General features: G+C 58.1%; 1 protein-coding gene and 1 long non-coding RNA gene across 4 annotated transcripts in view; one reads left to right on the forward strand and one right to left on the reverse strand.

The window, feature by feature from the left end:
- Nucleotides 1-6,239, reverse strand: part of LOC126043099 (uncharacterized) — a 32,677-nt gene extending 26,438 nt beyond the window's left edge. Inside the window, exon 1 of the long non-coding RNA XR_007507338.1 lies at nt 6,142-6,239. This is a non-coding gene — a long non-coding RNA (uncharacterized LOC126043099). The remainder of the gene's footprint in view (nt 1-6,141) is intronic.
- Nucleotides 4,265-15,561, forward strand: EMX2 (empty spiracles homeobox 2). 3 transcript variants are annotated; one of them, XM_049811018.1, is made up of 4 exons: nt 4,265-4,279; nt 9,616-10,096; nt 12,141-12,325; nt 15,011-15,561. In XM_049811018.1, the coding sequence occupies exons 2-4, from the start codon at nt 9,706-9,708 to the stop codon at nt 15,176-15,178; spliced, it is 744 nt and encodes a 247-aa protein (XP_049666975.1). In that variant the 5' UTR covers nt 4,265-4,279; nt 9,616-9,705; the 3' UTR covers nt 15,179-15,561. The 3 variants fall into 3 exon arrangements, with proteins under 3 accessions (XP_049666975.1, XP_049666974.1, XP_049666973.1); XM_049811017.1 differs by lacking the exon at nt 4,265-4,279 and adding an exon at nt 8,447-8,776 and having other exon boundaries at nt 9,578-10,096; XM_049811016.1 differs by lacking the exon at nt 4,265-4,279 and adding an exon at nt 8,447-8,776.
- The last annotated feature ends 1,113 nt before the right edge of the window (nt 15,562-16,674 follow it).

The following is a 16,674-nucleotide window of genomic DNA, read 5'->3' on the forward strand; positions in this document are numbered from 1 at the left end:
TCACTTTACAGCTCCGGGGTATGTGGGACCCTTTCCCAGCTATCTGGGGAGGCTAGGAAATAACTCCGCGAAGGAGGAGGGGGGAGAAGGAAGGAGAATTAATTCCCAAACACCGCAGTAACACCTGTAGTATTTCCTTAACTCAACGTCACCGCCGCGATCGCCGGGAGCGGAGCTCTCTGCAGCAGCGCGCAGTTCAATTGCAAGCGGGAAACCGGCGCGACCCTTACAAACAAACAAATAAACAAACAAACAAAGCCGTCGGGTTTGCTCGTTTGTAAGAAACCTCCCAAATTTTGGAAAATCGCTTGGTGGAGCAATTCGTACAAGCGGGGAAGGAGGCGAGGTACCATCTCCGTAAACATCCTCGCCTGTTGATGCGGGGGCTTGTTCTCTGGGCTGGAAGGAGCGAACTACAAATAAATCTGTTAGTTTCACTGATACCTAAAAAAAAAAAAAAAAATTTATAGGGACTGCGAGGGTCCCTGCTGCCCGCGGGGGGGGTCACGCACTGCGCCCCGCTCCGCTCCCCCCCGCAGCGGCTCGGCTCCTCTCTGCAATCACACACCGCGGCCCGGCTGCAACCTTCGCCAAACCCTCCGTGAGCTTCTCCTCTTCCTCCCCCGCTCCCTTCTCCTGAAATAACAGCGAAAGGGGAAACAAACCTTCCCGTCCTGAACCTCCCGGGGACGTGGGAAGCGGAGACCGGGCGGCCCTTCTCCCTGTCGCCGGCTCCCCCCCCCCCCCCCAAACTCCTTCGGCGTCCCGGACGGTGCAACCGTGCCTTCGCTGCCCGTTTTTTGCTCTACCTATGCGGGGAGCTGCGGGCAGCCCTACCCGGGGCTCGGTTGCCCTGCGCTGGGGTGTGGGGAAGCTGCAGAGCAGATTTTCAACAGCGAGGCTCTGCTGCGGCACTGCGTGTGGAGCAGAGCCCTCGCAGCCTCACGCACTCCTTCCTACAGGGAGTAGGAAGGAACTCTGCCTTTACCATCCCTTGCCTTTGGCCGCGGGGAGTTCTCCCTCCCCGGGACCCCCGCGGCCCCTGGCCGGTGCCCTCGGAGGGGAGCGGAGCGCGGTGCAGCTCTCCTGCTCCGCCTGGAGCTCCGGCTGCCTTCTCCGACCTGTGATCAAAAAGCCACTTTCTTTACGATATCATCTTTTTTTTTTTTTTTTTTTTCCCCCCCTGTAACTGCCTGTGAAAAGTGAAAAACAATCGGAGGTAGGCGATTTCTGGAGAGAACCGCCGTGTGCGCGCTCGCTTGCCCATATGGAGAAAATTATCCCTCGAGTTTCAGACTTTCGTTGGATCGCAGCATCAAACAGCCCAGACCTAGCGGGAGTCGGGAGAGGGGGTCACTTTCCATTCCCGGCTGCTACTTTTCCGTCTGAACGGTCGGAGAGGGGAGCGAGGAGCCGCTGCAACCCCCCCATGCTCCCTGCCTGCCTCCGGCAGCGGAGCCGGCAGCCCCGGACCGTGCCCGGCTGAGCTCCGTGCCGCCGTCCCGCTGGCTGCTCGTCCCCCTGCTCCCGGGTACCGGCTATTCCAGCACGGCCCTGCCAGAGGATCGGTGTGGCTGAGTGTTTACAGGGAGGGCTGGCGGCTGGGAAAAGGTGGACCGAGCACCGCGGTCGGTGTCCCCTCGCAGCCCGCTGCTCGCCGCACTGCGGGAGCCGCACGGCTGCGGTGCCTCCCCGCGGTGGCCTGACCTTCCCCGTCGTTGCTGCGGCGAAAAGAGCCGGACCAGCGGTGGGGGAGCTGCGTCCCCCCCCGAAGGGAATGGCCAGCCAAGCGATCCCGGGAAAGGCAGGCACCTCTGCCCCAGGTATCCCCTCGTTTGTGCACTGCACCGAGGGGAAGTTTTCTATAACTCCGAAACAAGCTTTTTCCTATTTTTTTCCCCTTCCAGGAAAGAAAGAAAAAAAAAAAATTAGACCGTAAAAGCGCTCTTAGTTCGGAAATACTCTAGGGCTGAACGCAGTTGTTGGATGGGAGCATCCACCGCAACGTAACGGAGAGGTAGCCCGACGGAATCACACACCGTTTAAGCGAAAGCCTCCACTTATGTGTTCGACATACATTATGCATCTAGAAAAAGCCACCCCGGGCCTCGGGGGTCTGAAGTATCCACGGACAGCGCTGATTTTGCTTTAGGAGCTCTGTTTTATTACACTCTGTGTGACTTCCACAGCGCGCACATCCCTGCGAGCTTGAATGTTTGGGAACACACATCAGCTAGGGAAGGAATTCGGCGAGGTTGTGCGTGTCAAAGCGGGATACTTATGTTCCTATTCCAAGATGCCACTGCAAGCAATTATGTCCTTCAAGTCCTCGAAAAAATGCATGATTTAAAATGAAATACGTATTAATTAGTACCCTAAACGACACTTTAATGTGCTAATATTGAACCGCTATACTTCAGAAGCTTGGAGAATTCTTTGAGAGTTGTTCGTCTCTTTCACCGCAAACTCCTTCTGCCTCATGCGGGTCACCGGGAGATAGATGTCTCGGGTGGACGGAGGGGCTGCTGGGGGGGTGCAGAGTGAATCCCCCCGAAAAAACCCTCTGCTCTTTGCAAGCTCGAATTTCCCCAAACGATGGGCGAGAGTGAACACACACACACCCACACAAGAAAATTAAAAAAAAAAAAAAAAAGAACAAAAAAACCCCAAACCCGATCCGACCATTGAGCAGGAGAGGGAGCTGACTCCCAGCAGAGCTAACTTAACTTTCCCGCAGGCTCGACCCGAGCGGCTGGGTCCGCAGCTGCCAGGTGAAGCAGCACCGGCCGCCCCGCAGCTTTTGCGGTTTCCCGGGGACTCGCCCCCGGCAGGGCCAGGCAGGGGCTTCCCGCTGAGGGAGGCCAGCACGGGAATTCAGGACATGGCACCGTCTGTTGCATGAAAAGTCCTCGACCCTACAGAAAATAGCGACGACCCTCTCCGCTGCCCAGCAAAAACGCTTCGGGAAACGAAAAGCAAACGTGCCTTGGCGGGATGGCAGGATCGGGCCCTCTAGGAGCACGTTCAAAAGGAATAGTTCACAAAATCGAAGGACTGAATGAGAAACTAAAAGTACGGCGGTATAACAAAAAGCGCCCAACAGAACTAGGGGTAAATAATAGTGTGGGTTTCTATTTTTCCTTAGAAACAAAGCTTTTGGAGAAATGTTTTAGTTTGCTCCCCACCCCCACCCCCCCCCACCCCTCCCCGTACGGACAGTGGTGCGCTCAGTCCAGAGGAAAGTTCAGGAAAGTTTGTAACTACAGCCGTGATCCCTCCCGCCGGGGATTCCCTCTGCCACCTCGGGCCTCTCCGGCCCCCGCCGCTGCCGGGGGCTCCGGTGCGGGACCTGCCGGGGGCTCCGGTGCGGGACGTGCCGCTACCCGGGCAAGGCGGCAGCTCCGCGCCTTCTTGCCGGTTGCAGAAGAAAAACCCGAGCGGCACTGATGAGGAACGCTAATTGGGGTCGGGGGACGGGGAGGGGAGGGGAGGGAGACGGAGGGAAGAGCGAGGAGACCAGAACCGGGGAGCTAAGGCAGCTCCGCGGCGCAGGGCGGCGGATGGGCCACCCGTGTCCCATTCCCCCCCACCACTCGGGGCAGTTAACGTCCCGCCCAGGTCCAGAGTTGGGGGTTTATGTCGTGGACTGCGAGTTTCTGGTTTGGGATGCATCGTCTTCCACCGAGAAAAAATAAGCACCAGGTGCAAGAGCTTCCCCCGCCCGTTCTTCCCACGCAGACGCAACCTCGGCCCCGTCGGTGGAGGCTGGGACACCTTTTCTCTCGCGTACGAGACGACGAGCGGTTTCCCGTGGGATGGTGGGAGCCCGGACACCTGCAGCCCCCGGCTGGCCTGCAGCTCTGCCTCTGGTTTAGTTCCTTTTCTTTTTATTTTTTGAGCCTGACGAGTTTTCGCCCAGGGAGAGCCTTCGTGGCAGACACGGGCTTTTACGGCCGAGGTATGATCGGACACCCGCGGTTTCAGGGGCTGCTCGGGTAGCCGGTGCCGGGCAAACCCAGTTTATTCTGCGAGTTCAGCACCCGGCTGCTGGGAACGGGCCGTAACTCCCCGGCGTGCGGTACCGCCGACCACCCCGAGCCCTTCCGAGCCCACGGGAACCCCCACGGGACGGTGCCTTTCGGGACGGAGCCCGACAGGTCAACCAAGCCGCCGGGAAGGCAAGGCACGTTTCAAAACGCCTCTCGCCCAACCTCGCACCACGGCACGACTGCGTGAAGTCGCCTTACGTGGCGTGTAGCAAGCCACGATTTCGAACGAGGTGTGAAAAGAAGCGCAGGGGCTGAATCCACGGGTCGGAAGCCGTGAGGGCGGCTTCCCCGCAACTTAACAGTTTTTTAGACGTGCAGCTGCTCCCTTTGGGGGGGGGGGGGGGTATTTAAAACCCAGGGCTTAAAATAGGCGCTCTGCCAGCGGGCACCGCGCTGGGGGGGGGGGGGGTATTTAAAGTGCGTGTGCGTGGACGGGTGCGCACGCACACGCGTGGGTGCGTGCGTCCACGCTCGGCGCCTTTCCCCCCAAACCCCTAAATCCCCCCCCCCCCCCCCCCCCGAAAGCCCTTATGGGCTTAACACCGAAATCTGCCAGGCTGCTCCTTGCGGCTTTTCCCCGCCGTCGACCAGCCCGGGTCTCCCACGGGCCGCTGCCTCCGCGCCCCGCGGCGGCCGCCCGGCTCCTGCCCAAAGCCGCTGCCGCCGGCGGGGCCGCGGGGCGGGCGGGAGTTGACGGGCGGCCGGCAGGGGGCGCTGCCGCCCCGCGGATGCGCGCCCGCGGCTGCCGCCACCGCGCCCCGCGGAGCGGGCGGGGAGCGGGCGGGGACCGGGAAAGGAGCGGGATGGGACCGGGAAAGGAGCGGGCTGGGGTGCCGGGCAGGAGACGGTGTGCCGGGATGAGCCTCCGGGCCGAGCGGTCCGTCCCGGGGAAGTGCGCTGTCGTTCCCGCGCTGCTCACTGCGCCCCGCACGCAGCTCCCGTATTTTCTCCCTCTTCCTCCGCACATGTTGATATTTAAAATGAGCCGGAGTCTGGCACGGATGGGTGCAGATTAGGGCTTCGTGTGTAAAGCCGGGGATTTGCTCTTTTTTTTTTTTTTTCTTTTTTCTTTTTTTTTCTTTCCCTGATGTCCCCCGTTACTAACGTCATTTCGGAACCGCAAGCCCGACCTTCCCGAGACGAAAATAGATGTGCGAAACAAAGCCGGGGCTGCCCGCGGCCGCCGAGCGCCGGGCCGGGCTTGTGCAGCGCCGAGCGCAGGCAGCCGGGCGGCCAGGTGGGGGGGTTTCTGGAGCGAGGGCGGGAGGATGCTCTGAATTAGCGTCCGAAAGAAAAAAAAAAAAAAAAAAAAAAAACCTAAAAGCGACGGTCCCGGATTGCTGTTGCCCGGGGCCGGCGGGAGGGAGCCCGGGCAAGCGGGGCCGTTTCCCGGTCCCCCACGGCCGCTGCAGCCCCCGCCCGCCGGTGAGACGGGCCCCCGGTGGCAGCAGCGCTCGCCCGGCTTTGCAGGCCCGAAATAGGGGTGTGAGGATTTCAGGGCTGGTCTCCTCGGCGGGGAGAGCCGTGGAAAGCACCCCGTGTGTCCGCCCCACTCGAGAGCCCCGGCCGCGAGGGCCTGTTCACGCGGGGCTCCGGGTGCTCGGGGAGGGAGCCTGGGCGGGTAGCGATACACCCTCGGACGGAATCCACCTGCTCGGCGGAGGACCCCCGGGGCTCCCCGGCGGGGTGGGAGCCCGGGCTCTCCCGGAGCCCCGGAGCCCGTCCCGGCTCGGCTCCGTGCCGGGCTGCGCTTCGCGGCCCGGGCTGCCGTCGCTCCCGCCACGTATCGCGCTTTTGTGAAGGGCTCGCAGCAGCACGCTGCCAGATACTGAGGGGGATTTAGGACGCCCCGAAACGAATGAAACGAGGTATTTCACCCGCTCCTTTAACTGCCGCGGCCCCCCGCCAGACACGACCTGCCTGGGCCACCTCTGCTCCCCGCTGTGGGCACGGATCCCTGGGGCCGGAGAGGGAAGGGGGAGCCGGATCCCGCCTGGAAAAGAAAGTTCAGGGGAGGCTGCAACTTCCCTCCCCGCCATCCCCCCCAGCCGCGAAAGTTCAGCCTGGATCAGCCCGTAAACAACCGTCTTACCCCGAGGTCTCCCGCATCTGAGGCCTTCCTCGCATTTTCTTCTTGGCTCGGCTTTTAAGAGATGAGTATTAGTTTGGAAATCCGAAGCTAGTGCCTTTGAGGCCAGCCATGTAATTTGACTGCGAATGTAGCGCACCCCTCCCTCCGAGAGAGGCTGCCTCTAAGTGCGCTTGGAGCAGATCGGGGATTGCTGGGAAGGGAGCCCCTGCCAGATTTTCTCCTCGTAGACGCCAAGAAGACAGCGAGAGCAGCCTGTCAAGACGCTGGGTAGGAAAAGTTCAAGAGAGGAGCTTCGGGAGATGCTCCCGGGGCAGCCCCAGCTGGAAGGCAGCGGCCCCGGCCGGGGCAACACGGACACCACGGGCCGTGGGCTGCGCGGGAGGTGCCCACGAGAAACGGCCGGGGCGACGAGCGGGAGAGGGATACAGAAATGTAGGGGGAAGCGGAAAAATCCTGGGAAAATCTCATCCCGAGTCCCCCTGGGTTTCGGTCTGCCTGTCCCCGGCCTGTTTTCTCTCCGACAAAACCCAGAGAGAGCTGGTGCTCCCCAGGCTCTACTTGCGGTTTCTCCGCTCGTATGTATCCACGCACGCACACACACACATATAGATACACACACATACAGATAGATACGTATATGTATGCATGTAGCACAGCGAGCGAGCGGGGCTCGGTGCGGAGCGGGGACCTCCAGGCTGCCGCGGCCGAGATCACCCGCGTTCCCGAGCGAAATCGGACTTGGCAGGGGAGAGCTCCCCGCTGCAGCTGCAGCCTCCTCCGCTGAGCTCCAGAGCAACGGGACCCCCCGCTTCGGGAAGGGATTTTAGGCTAGAGGATATTTCCCCGGCGGTAAAGAGGGTCGAGGGAAAATTATCGAGCGTTTTGGAGGGTTATCCCTGCTCTGCGTGGGTGACGGGTTTTTTCACACGGATATAATTCCTCCTTCCCCAACTGCTAAATTACTTGATGCAGTTTTCAAGGAAGCCCTGTGATTATGTCAGGATGTCTGGAGGAGGAAAAAAAAAAAAAAAAAAAAAAAAAAGAAAGGAAAAAAAAAAAGGAGTTGAAGTTTTTCCAATTCAGATTCATTCTGCAGTCCCGGAGAAGTGTAAATACACAGATGCAGAGCACGGCTTTTCCTAGGTGAAGGAGAAGTTTCTCTTTTTTCCCTTTTCAGTGCTCTGGAAGCAAAAGCCCAGTCGAAATCAGCACGTCAGGCACCCGGCGGATTTAGGGCACTTTCCCAGCCTCGCTGGGGTCAAAAATCCCAGATCTCCGCGAGAAGAGCGTCGAGGGGGGGGGGGGGGGGGGGAAGTTGCACGGAAAAGGGGCGAGAGGACTTAAAAAAGTTAAAATACTAGAGATTCACGAAGGACACGAGCGGGGTTGGAGGCAAATCCGTCTCTCCCCTCCGCAGCAAGCCCGGCTCAGCGGGGCCGGAGCCCTTGCGCCCGTGTCTGCCGGGGTGTCTGCGGGCAGGAGAGGTTTTCCCAAACGTGTGAGACCTGGGAGGATGGCACCTCGCTGCAAAAAATCTGTCAGAAGACGAGTTACGCCGGCCAAACATCTCTCCCACTTTGTCTCTGCAATCGTCTACACGTGTGGCTACGGATGGCTATACGTACAGCCGCCCAACGCCTGGAGAGCAGATTTCCATTTCAGCAGGAAAGTGAACTTCTCCCTCCCCAAAGCGCACACAGCGCGGGGGACACGAAAGCAACCGCCGCCCCAAACAAAGGGGCACAAGCACGGGCATCCTGGCGTGCCCGGCACTGGTTTGTCACCCGTATTTAGTCCGTCGGTTTGGGATCGCGGTGGAAATATCGGCTAGCTGCAAACAGGCGCTTTGGGGAGAGAGCGGGGAAGGCGGAGAGAGTTCAGCTCGCCCTTGCCCGGAAAGAAGCGAGGACCGTTTAGACAGCGATGTGGGGTTTTAGCACGTTTTAATGCAGCGGAGTAACGGACTCTTTGTGTGTAAAGTGGAAAGAAAATAGAAAGCAAAGTCCGGGAACGAAGGAAAGAAACGCTAGACTGGTTTTAAGACTCCCCCCGTCCCTCGGTTCAACAGAAACGTTAATTTACATCAGCAATTCCGCATCTTTAAGATAAATTACACAGCGGCGTAATAGATTTAAAGTACGCCAGATTTTTTATCATTAATTGTAAATGTGCAAAATACCTGCTGGTACTTCACTTTAGAAGAATGTAATTGGCAAAAATGGGAGGCTGATGAATAGATAATAGATCCTTAACTACCAATAAACAGTAAGCACCAGCCAAGAGTATTAGGATGTGATCATAATTATTCTGCAGCCCCAGCCAATGGGAGGAGGAGAACTCAGCCCTAAAATCATCCCCGGACCCAAAGGTAATCGCGAAAATACGGACAAGGCTGGAACCGGAGACTTTGCTCCCCTGTCCCGTCTGCGAGAGCCCGGCGTGTCCCAGCTTTGCATAATGCAGCCGCCCTCCGCTTTGTTTTCCGCGCCGCGCGGTGCGGGGAGTGCGAAGGAGCGAAGGGGGGAATAAATAAGTTCCGAGGAGGAGGAGGAGGACGAGGGCGACCCGTTCTCTCACCGGCACGAAACCTTTCCCAAGCGGGGCATCTCTCCCGGACGCCCCGGGGCTGATCAAGGTAACCTCGCCGGGCTGAGAGCACCCGAGAGGTGGCAGGGAGAGGGGGTGTCACGCTGCCGGAGGGACCCTAACTCTCCCCCCCCCCCCCCGCCCTCACCCCACGCCCCCCCCTAGAGGAGATGCGCCCCCCCCCCCCCCCGCCCCACGCACCCCCGCTGAGCTCCCCCCCCCCCCCCCCCAAGGTCCCGTCCCCCTACCTTGGTCGCCGGGCGGCGGCAGGGGAGGGAGGGCAGCGCGGCGGCGGAGGGGAGCGGGGGGGGGGGGGAGCGGGGGCGGCGGACGGGGCGGGCGAGAGGCTGCGCGGGGCTCCGCGCTCCCCCCCCGCGCCGGCGGGCGCGCTCCCGCCGCACTCCGATCCGCGCCGCGCCGCGGCTCCATCCCTCCCGATGGCGCTGCCCGGCGCTCGCCTCCCCTCTGACGCACTTTAAAGAGTCTCCCCCTTCAACCTCAAGGCGAGTAATAGCGACCAATCATCAAGCCATTTACCAGGCTTCAGAGGAAGCTGTTTATGTGATCCCAGCACTAATTAGGCTCATGAACTAACAAATCGTTTGCACAACTTGTGAAGGGGCCGATCACATCCATGGATTGTCTTTGGACTTAGGGAGGGAGGGGGGGGGGGGGGGGGGCGACCGCCTTTTCCTTGCAGGAGGGAAACTTCTCCCAGCAACTTTTTTTTTTTTTTTTTTTTTTTTTTTGGTGGGGGGTGTGTGTGTGTGTGTGTGTGCGTGCGTGGTGCGTGTGTGTGTGTGTCTCCCTTTTGGGTACCGCTGGCTGCCGCTGCCTCCTTTTCCTCCAGCCCCTGTCTATTTATGTGTGTATCTATCCCTCCTCAAGTCACTCCCTGCTGCAAACTTCCCCGGATCGTCTCCCGCGCACCAGAGAGAGCCAGGCAGAGATTTGGTCGGGGACTCTCGCCGCGGCAGCATGTTTCAGCCCACACCCAAGCGGTGTTTCACCATCGAGTCGCTGGTGGCCAAAGACAGCCCCTTGCCCGCGTCTCGCTCCGAGGATCCTATCCGGCCGGCGGCGCTCAGCTATGCCAATTCCAGCCCGATGAACCCTTTTCTCAACGGCTTCCACTCCACTGGCAGGGGGGTCTACTCCAACCCGGACTTGGTCTTTGCGGAGGCCGTCTCCCACCCGCCTAACCCGGCCGTGCCGGTCCATCCCGTGCCCCCTCCCCACGCCCTGGCCGCCCACCCGCTGCCCGCTTCGCACTCCACGCACCCGCTCTTCGCCTCGCAGCAAAGGGACCCCTCCACCTTCTACCCCTGGCTAATACACCGCTACCGGTATCTGGGCCACAGGTTCCAAGGTACGTGCAACTTTTTCTTCTCCCTCCCATCCGCCCCTCCATCCTCCGGCGGCCCCCGGCCGGTCCCCGCGGCGCGGATGCGGGGGGACGGCGGGTGGGTGGGCGGCCGCTGCCCGGAGCGGCGGGCTCGGCTGGGCCGAGGGGGGGGGGGGGTTGTGCCCTGCCTCCCCCTCCGCCAAACTTGAGGAGCTGTCAGAGGAGCCGAGGGGCTCGGGCTTGGGTTTGCTTCGCTGCTTTTCCCGGTTTGTTTTGCTTTCCCTGCCAGGAGGGGGGAAGGCGAGGCCGGCTGGGACTTCTTGCCGCTTTCTCGCCCCGATTAAAAGAGGGGGGGGGGGGGGGAAGGTGGATATTTTTTTGTGGGCCGGTGGGTTAAAAGCGACGGAGGAGCCTCCGAAGGAAGCCGCCCCGCAGAGAGGGGAACCGAGGGGTGGCGAGGTTTAGGTTCCCCCGGGAAGGCTGCCGGGGCCGAGGGGAACCACCGCCGCCGCCGCCCCAAATCCGGCCGCTCCCCCTGTTAGCGGGGACCGGGGACGGGCCGAAACGAACCCCAGAGAAAGGAGAAGGGAAAAAAAACAAATCAAAATAATCCTAGCGCCGGAGCAGAGCGGGGAGAGGGGGCTGCGGAGGAGAGCCGGGGCTGGGGGCAGAGAGGGCGAGTCCGTCCGTACGGGCAGGGAAGGGCTCCCAGCTGCCAAGAGATTAATAACCGGCTGGAGGAAAATAACCAAATCCAATGGCGCACAATCAATAAAATCCCCCTTGTTTAACCCTTTGCAACCGGCAGCGTCTTCTCCGAAGGGTGAGACGATTTCTCCCCTAATGGGTCCAGCTCCTGCCTCTTTCGTTATACACACACAGAGACACACGAAAAAAAAAAAAAAAAAAATCAGCCTCCGCTCGGAGGGATCCATCTACTTTTTTTTTTTTTTTTTCCTTCGGTATTTTTATTTATTAATTCCGAACGAAAACAAACCACCTGCAATATTCATTTCCCGGGCCTTCTGCAGCCGAGCCGTTGCACCCGGGTTGGAAAAGGAGTCGCTCTCTCCGAAGCCAGGCGGACAGAGATACAAAATGGATTATTACCCTCTCAGAATAAAATTACAGGTTTCGCTCACCAAATTATTTGTCGCAGTCATCAGGCGATTGGTAAAGAGCGGTAGATGAAAGGCGGAAATGTCCTGGTGTTGAGCCACAGCCTGATTTCAAACACACCCTCCTCCTGCAACGATTTTTAACGCACTTTACGGAGACAGACCCTCCGTGGCTTCCCCACCTTGGAAGGACCGACCCGGAGAAGCGGCACAGGGCCAAGCCGGAGGGAGAGACCCACCAAAAAGCCCCGGCTGACACCCCCTCACCCCCCCTCGCAGGCCGGTTTGGGATGTGCCCTCCCCGAAGTTTGCTTCTTTTATTTCCCCGCCGGTTCCCTCCGCCGCCGGGGCAACGGGGAGCACCCCGGCAAAACGAAGGGGAGCTGGGGGAGAAAGGCCCCAGCCGGAATTTTGGGCGAGGGAAGAGGGGAGAAGCCCGGGGGAGCGGGGCTGCCGGCTCCCGGAGCGCGGCGGCCGGCCGGGGAAACGGGGGGGTCGGCAGGGACCGCACCGAGAGCCGCTGCCCCGCTGGCCGCGCCGGGAGGATGGAAATAACAAATAAACAGGGAAAGATGTGAGGCTGCCGGTGGGCGAGGGGAAGGGGGGTAGCTGCGGGATGAAGCCGCAGAGACCGCAGCCGGGCTCTGGCCAATTCTTTTTTTTTTTCTTTTTTTTTTTTTTTTTTTTTTCCTTGCCGTAGTGTTCCCCTGGTTGTGTTTTAGGGGTTTTTTTTAATTTCTTCCCCTTCTCTCCTTCCCCTGCTCATTCCCTCCACCTATTTATGGAAGGAAAATTTAATACAAAGAAAGGCGCTGAAAATCAAAAAGAAACTATAGTCAGATTTCTCCTGCGGGTAATGGTGGGAGAGAAAAATTCTTGCGCTTAAAAAGTCCTCTCGAGTACGTTTGGGGAAGGCGTTTTGCTAATCTCTGTTTTACCCTGTTGCCCAGGGAATGAAACCAGCCCGGAGAGCTTCCTATTGCACAACGCACTGGCCAGGAAACCCAAACGGATCCGTACAGCTTTCTCCCCATCCCAATTACTGAGACTGGAACATGCCTTTGAGAAGAACCATTATGTAGTAGGAGCAGAGAGAAAACAGCTGGCACACAGCCTCAGCCTCACGGAAACTCAGGTAAGGGGGAAGAAGGCAGCGGGCGACTGGGAAAGCGAAAGTACTGGGATCTCCTTGGGAAAAACCCACCCGGCCGGCGCGGAGATGCGAGGAAAAAAATACGGTCCAATTCTGGGGGTGTTTAGGCCTCCAGACCCGAGCCGGTGGAGGGGAGTGAGGGGTCCCCCCGCGTCTCCTGCGTGTTATAAAAGCTTCTCCCGTTGCTGAGAGCCGTGGCCGGGGGTGGCGAGGCCTCGGCCGGGCGTGGGGAGCCGCGGGGCTGGGGGCACGAGTGGGTTCTCCCCGGAGAGCCCCGGCCCCAGCGGGAAGGGGAAAGGCGAGATCTCCCATCTGCAAATGAAAGGCGGCCCCGGTCATTCTGCTGCGGGACTGGTGTGAGCCTCGAGGAGTTGGATGTCAGGGGAAAAGCCCCCAAAACAAAAGGCGGAGGGGAGACACCCCCCCCCCCCCCCCTTTTGGAGCCTACGGCAGAACTACGGTTTCTCGGATGATTTTTTCACTCCTTCCTAGCCCCGAGTCCGGCAGCGGCGGTTATGAGGAGCCGGTTCGGGAGGGCATAAAGATGAAAAATAAAAGCAGAGAAATTATTAACTACAAGGAATCCCCCTCCCCCCCCCCCGCCCCCCCCCGTTCCCCCCCCCCCCCCGCTGGCTGGCTGCGGGCCAGAACCGCACCGGAGACTATTTCGGTCGTCGATCTGGAGGGACGATTAGAGACGTTTCTGCTCCGGTTGTCCCGGGGAGAGGGTCTCGGTGGGTACCGAGGCCGGACACCCGTGGGGAGGGCGCGGAGGCGGCGGGGGAACGGGGGTGGGAGCGGGTTCCCCCCCCGACGGCGGGGACCCACGGCCGGCGGGGCCGCTGCGAGGGCGTTTTTTTCACGCGGTTTTCTCTTCGCCGGAAGAAAGGCTGGGGTTTTGGGGGGGTTGTTTGTTGTTGTTGTTGTGTCGGGCTTTTGTTTTGTGCCCTTCCAGGAGACTGGTGGAGAGAGGGCTCCAGATGGGGATTGTCTCTGCTACAGTATGTGGCACTGTACTTAAAAAAAAAAAAAAAAAAAAAAAAGCCAAAATACCCAGCCGCAGCCTAGTTCAAAGTTCCCAGTAAACACAGCGTTCTCTGGGAGGATTAAGTTGTAACACTTTTTTTTTTTTTTTTTTTTTTTTTTAACTCCTTTTCGTGGGGGAAGCAATAAAGAGGTTGGAGCTTTTGTTTTAAAATGTCTCCCTAACAAAACAATAAAAAGGGATCGCCACTTTTATGAGGTTCTCCGAACAAGGGACCGGTCACAGGCTTATTTCCACTGGAAAGCTGTATTTAAGGTGGTCTTTGTGCTGCTTGATTCCGAAGCTGGTTGGGGTCTTTTGTCCGGATGTCAAACCCCCAGTCCCCTACAAATGAGCTCCCTTTTGGGAGATCAGCGTGCAGAAATGAACCGTCCTCCCCTTCAATTAGCAAACTAAAAGCAAATTAAACTCACCCCTTGTTCCCCGCTCAGCTTTTTAATGGGGGACTTTTGGAGAATATGAAAATGCAGCAGAGATGTGTGTCCGGCCAGGCAGGTCTCTGTTCTGAAGAGGCAGCGAAGCGGGTTAAACCAGCTTATTAAAATGCTCCAGTTCCCTTTTCCCCCCTTGCTGGGGCCTTTATCAGGCACTTTCAGACAGAACCAGAGTTTAAACTGCTTTAAAAAAAAAAAAAAAATGTTTACCTTTGGCCGCTACAAGGAGTGTGGCCAGCCCTGGAGATAGCTCCCAGATCAATACTATCTGTAATTAAAGCACTGAAGTCAGCTGGCGGATGGCTAAGTCAGATTTATTCGGCGCTGAACAAATTCAGAGGGATATTTACGGTGGCACTTACAGGTTTCGCCTCGCTACGATCGCTCCTGGACGGCGCGTCCCGGGGAGACGCTGCGGGTAGCGCCGGGCATTTTTTTTTATTATTATTTTTTTTCCCTTTCAATTTATTCGCTTTTCCAAGAGGAAAAGCTCTGGTCCCGCCGCCCCCTCGAGGGCCGAGGCCCTCGCTCTGCTTGGCCGGGCCCGGGGGTGCCGGTGCGGGTCCGGTCGACCCCGCCGCAGCCCCCGGGTCGCTTTTCCCGGTGTCGGGACCGCTCGGCGGGCGCGGATAACGGGAGCCGCCCCGGTGGCTGCCCCGACGGCAGGACCGGCTTGCTGACATCCCACCGCCACGCTTTGTTTTTCCCCGCGTGGGGTAAAAGGGGTGGGTGGGTGAGTGGCATTGCGCGGGGCTAGTCGTGCGCGGAAAATCCGCGTCCCTGCGCCAGGTGCGTCCCTGCCCGGCTGCGGGGAACGGAGCCGCGCACACCGCACCGGTGCGGCTGCCCAAATCCTGCACGCGTGGGTCCTCTGGAGGTGCCTGCTTGGCGTGGGCCGGCGTGTCTGTGACTTTCCCGGAGAGGGGTAAGTGGCACACACGGGCTCCGGCTCCGCTCGCCCCGCTCCGGGCTGGGGAGCGGTGCGGGTAGGGCACGGTGCGGGCAGGCCAGCGGGCAGGCAGGGCAGGGAGCAGGCAGGGCAGGCAGCAGGCAGGGCAGGCAGCAGGCAGGGCACGATGCGAGGCAGGGCAAGGAGCAGGCAGAGCTCCTCGGCAGGGCAGCGGGCGGCGCAGAGCACCGGTGGCCGGGCAGGCGTCGGACTAACGGCCGGTGCCTTTCCTCCCGCAGGTAAAAGTATGGTTTCAGAACAGACGGACAAAGTTCAAGCGGCAAAAGTTGGAAGAGGAAGGTTCGGACTCACAACAGAAGAAAAAAGGGACACATCACATTAACCGGTGGAGAATCGCCACCAAACAAGCCAGTCCAGAGGAAATCGACGTCACGTCGGACGATTAAAAACTGGCACTTTTCGGACTTTTCAAAGCCAGGCACCCCACCAACAGAAAGTGTTAAAGGCTCACATCCCCCCCGACCCCCCCCGACCCCCTCCACCCCCCGGCGTGGCGGTGCGGGGAAGGGACACGGAGATCTTCATCAGAACTGCGATTCCCGTCTGGGAGGGCAGCTGGGAGCGAGCGAGGGCGAGACCGCGAGAGGGCCGAACTGTGGCACTGCCGGCACCGCTCTGGCAAGGGGGGATCTGTCAATCAAAGCCAAAACACCGGGACGAGGTGATTGACAGGTACTCCGTTTCTCACAGTCCACTTTTAAAAGCGTAACGTCAAAAAATTGCAAAAACAAAAATTGAAAAAAAAAATCTTTAAAAAAAAAAGAAACACCCACCCCACCCCCCCCCAACCAAACCAGAAAAATTACCACCTTACAGGACATTTTGCACTTCACAGTTTTTTCCGTCTTTGAAAGAGAAATTTCCATAAGCAGCCAAAACCCACACCTGTTTCAGAAACTTGAATTGCATGTGTAAAGCCGTCTGGGCAAAAAAAAAAAAAAAAAAAAAAAAAAAAAAAAAGGAAAAAAAAAGAAAAAAACGGAAAAAAATTACCCCGGTTCCTAAAGACAGAAATGAATTGTAATTTTTTTCCCTTTAAGACAGGTTCTGTGTGCTTTTTAATTTTATTTTACGAGAAATGTGCAGTCTGTAAACATTTTATGATAACTTCTGGCGTCAAAGTGTTTGTGAAAGCTAAATGAAGTAGCAGTAACAAAGCATAGTGTTCCTTCCGGATGGACAAACACGGTGGGGCAGGGGAGGGACGGGAGGGAAAGGTGGGGGAGGAGGGAGGTTGGGGCTGGTCATAACTTTTGCTGCCAAAAAAAAAAAAAAAAATCAAATCAAATTATCCCCCCCCCCCCCCCAATTGTATCCCCATTGCAAAACCGGATGATGATTATTTTTTAAGATTAATAAAGCGCAAACCCAGCGACCAGGTTCGGCGGTGGGGACACCTCCCAGGCTGGGAGGATCCAGAGAAAAGGGACTTAAAATCGCGGTTTGATTTTTTTTTTTAATTTTTTTTTTCTAATGGCCATTTCCATTGGGGCAATTTTCAAGCACTGACCTTATAATATTCCGAGATCATAGAGCTACTAAAAGAAGTGACAAATGTTTCCTTCATGTCTCCTATACCAGAATGTAAATATTTTTGTGTTTTGTGTTTAATTTGTTAGAATTCTAACACACTATATACTTCCAAGAAGTATGTCATTGTCAATATTTTGTCAATAAAGATTTATCAATATGCCCTAAATTTTTAAGCAATATATTTTCCCCTTCCCCCCAAATTTCTCGGAAACCGGTAGTTTCCCCCCCTCCCCTTGTTTTTAGCTGCTGAGCCCCCGCGGTCGGAGCCTGCGCTCCCCCGGCCGCCCCGCGCATTCCTGCGGCCAGAGCCGCGTTTTCTTAATGAATTCGCTGGCTGGTTAATAGACCT

The sequence above is a fragment of the Accipiter gentilis genome, chromosome 9, assembly GCF_929443795.1.
Source record: "Accipiter gentilis chromosome 9, bAccGen1.1, whole genome shotgun sequence".
Classification (NCBI taxonomy): domain Eukaryota; kingdom Metazoa; phylum Chordata; class Aves; order Accipitriformes; family Accipitridae; genus Astur; species Astur gentilis.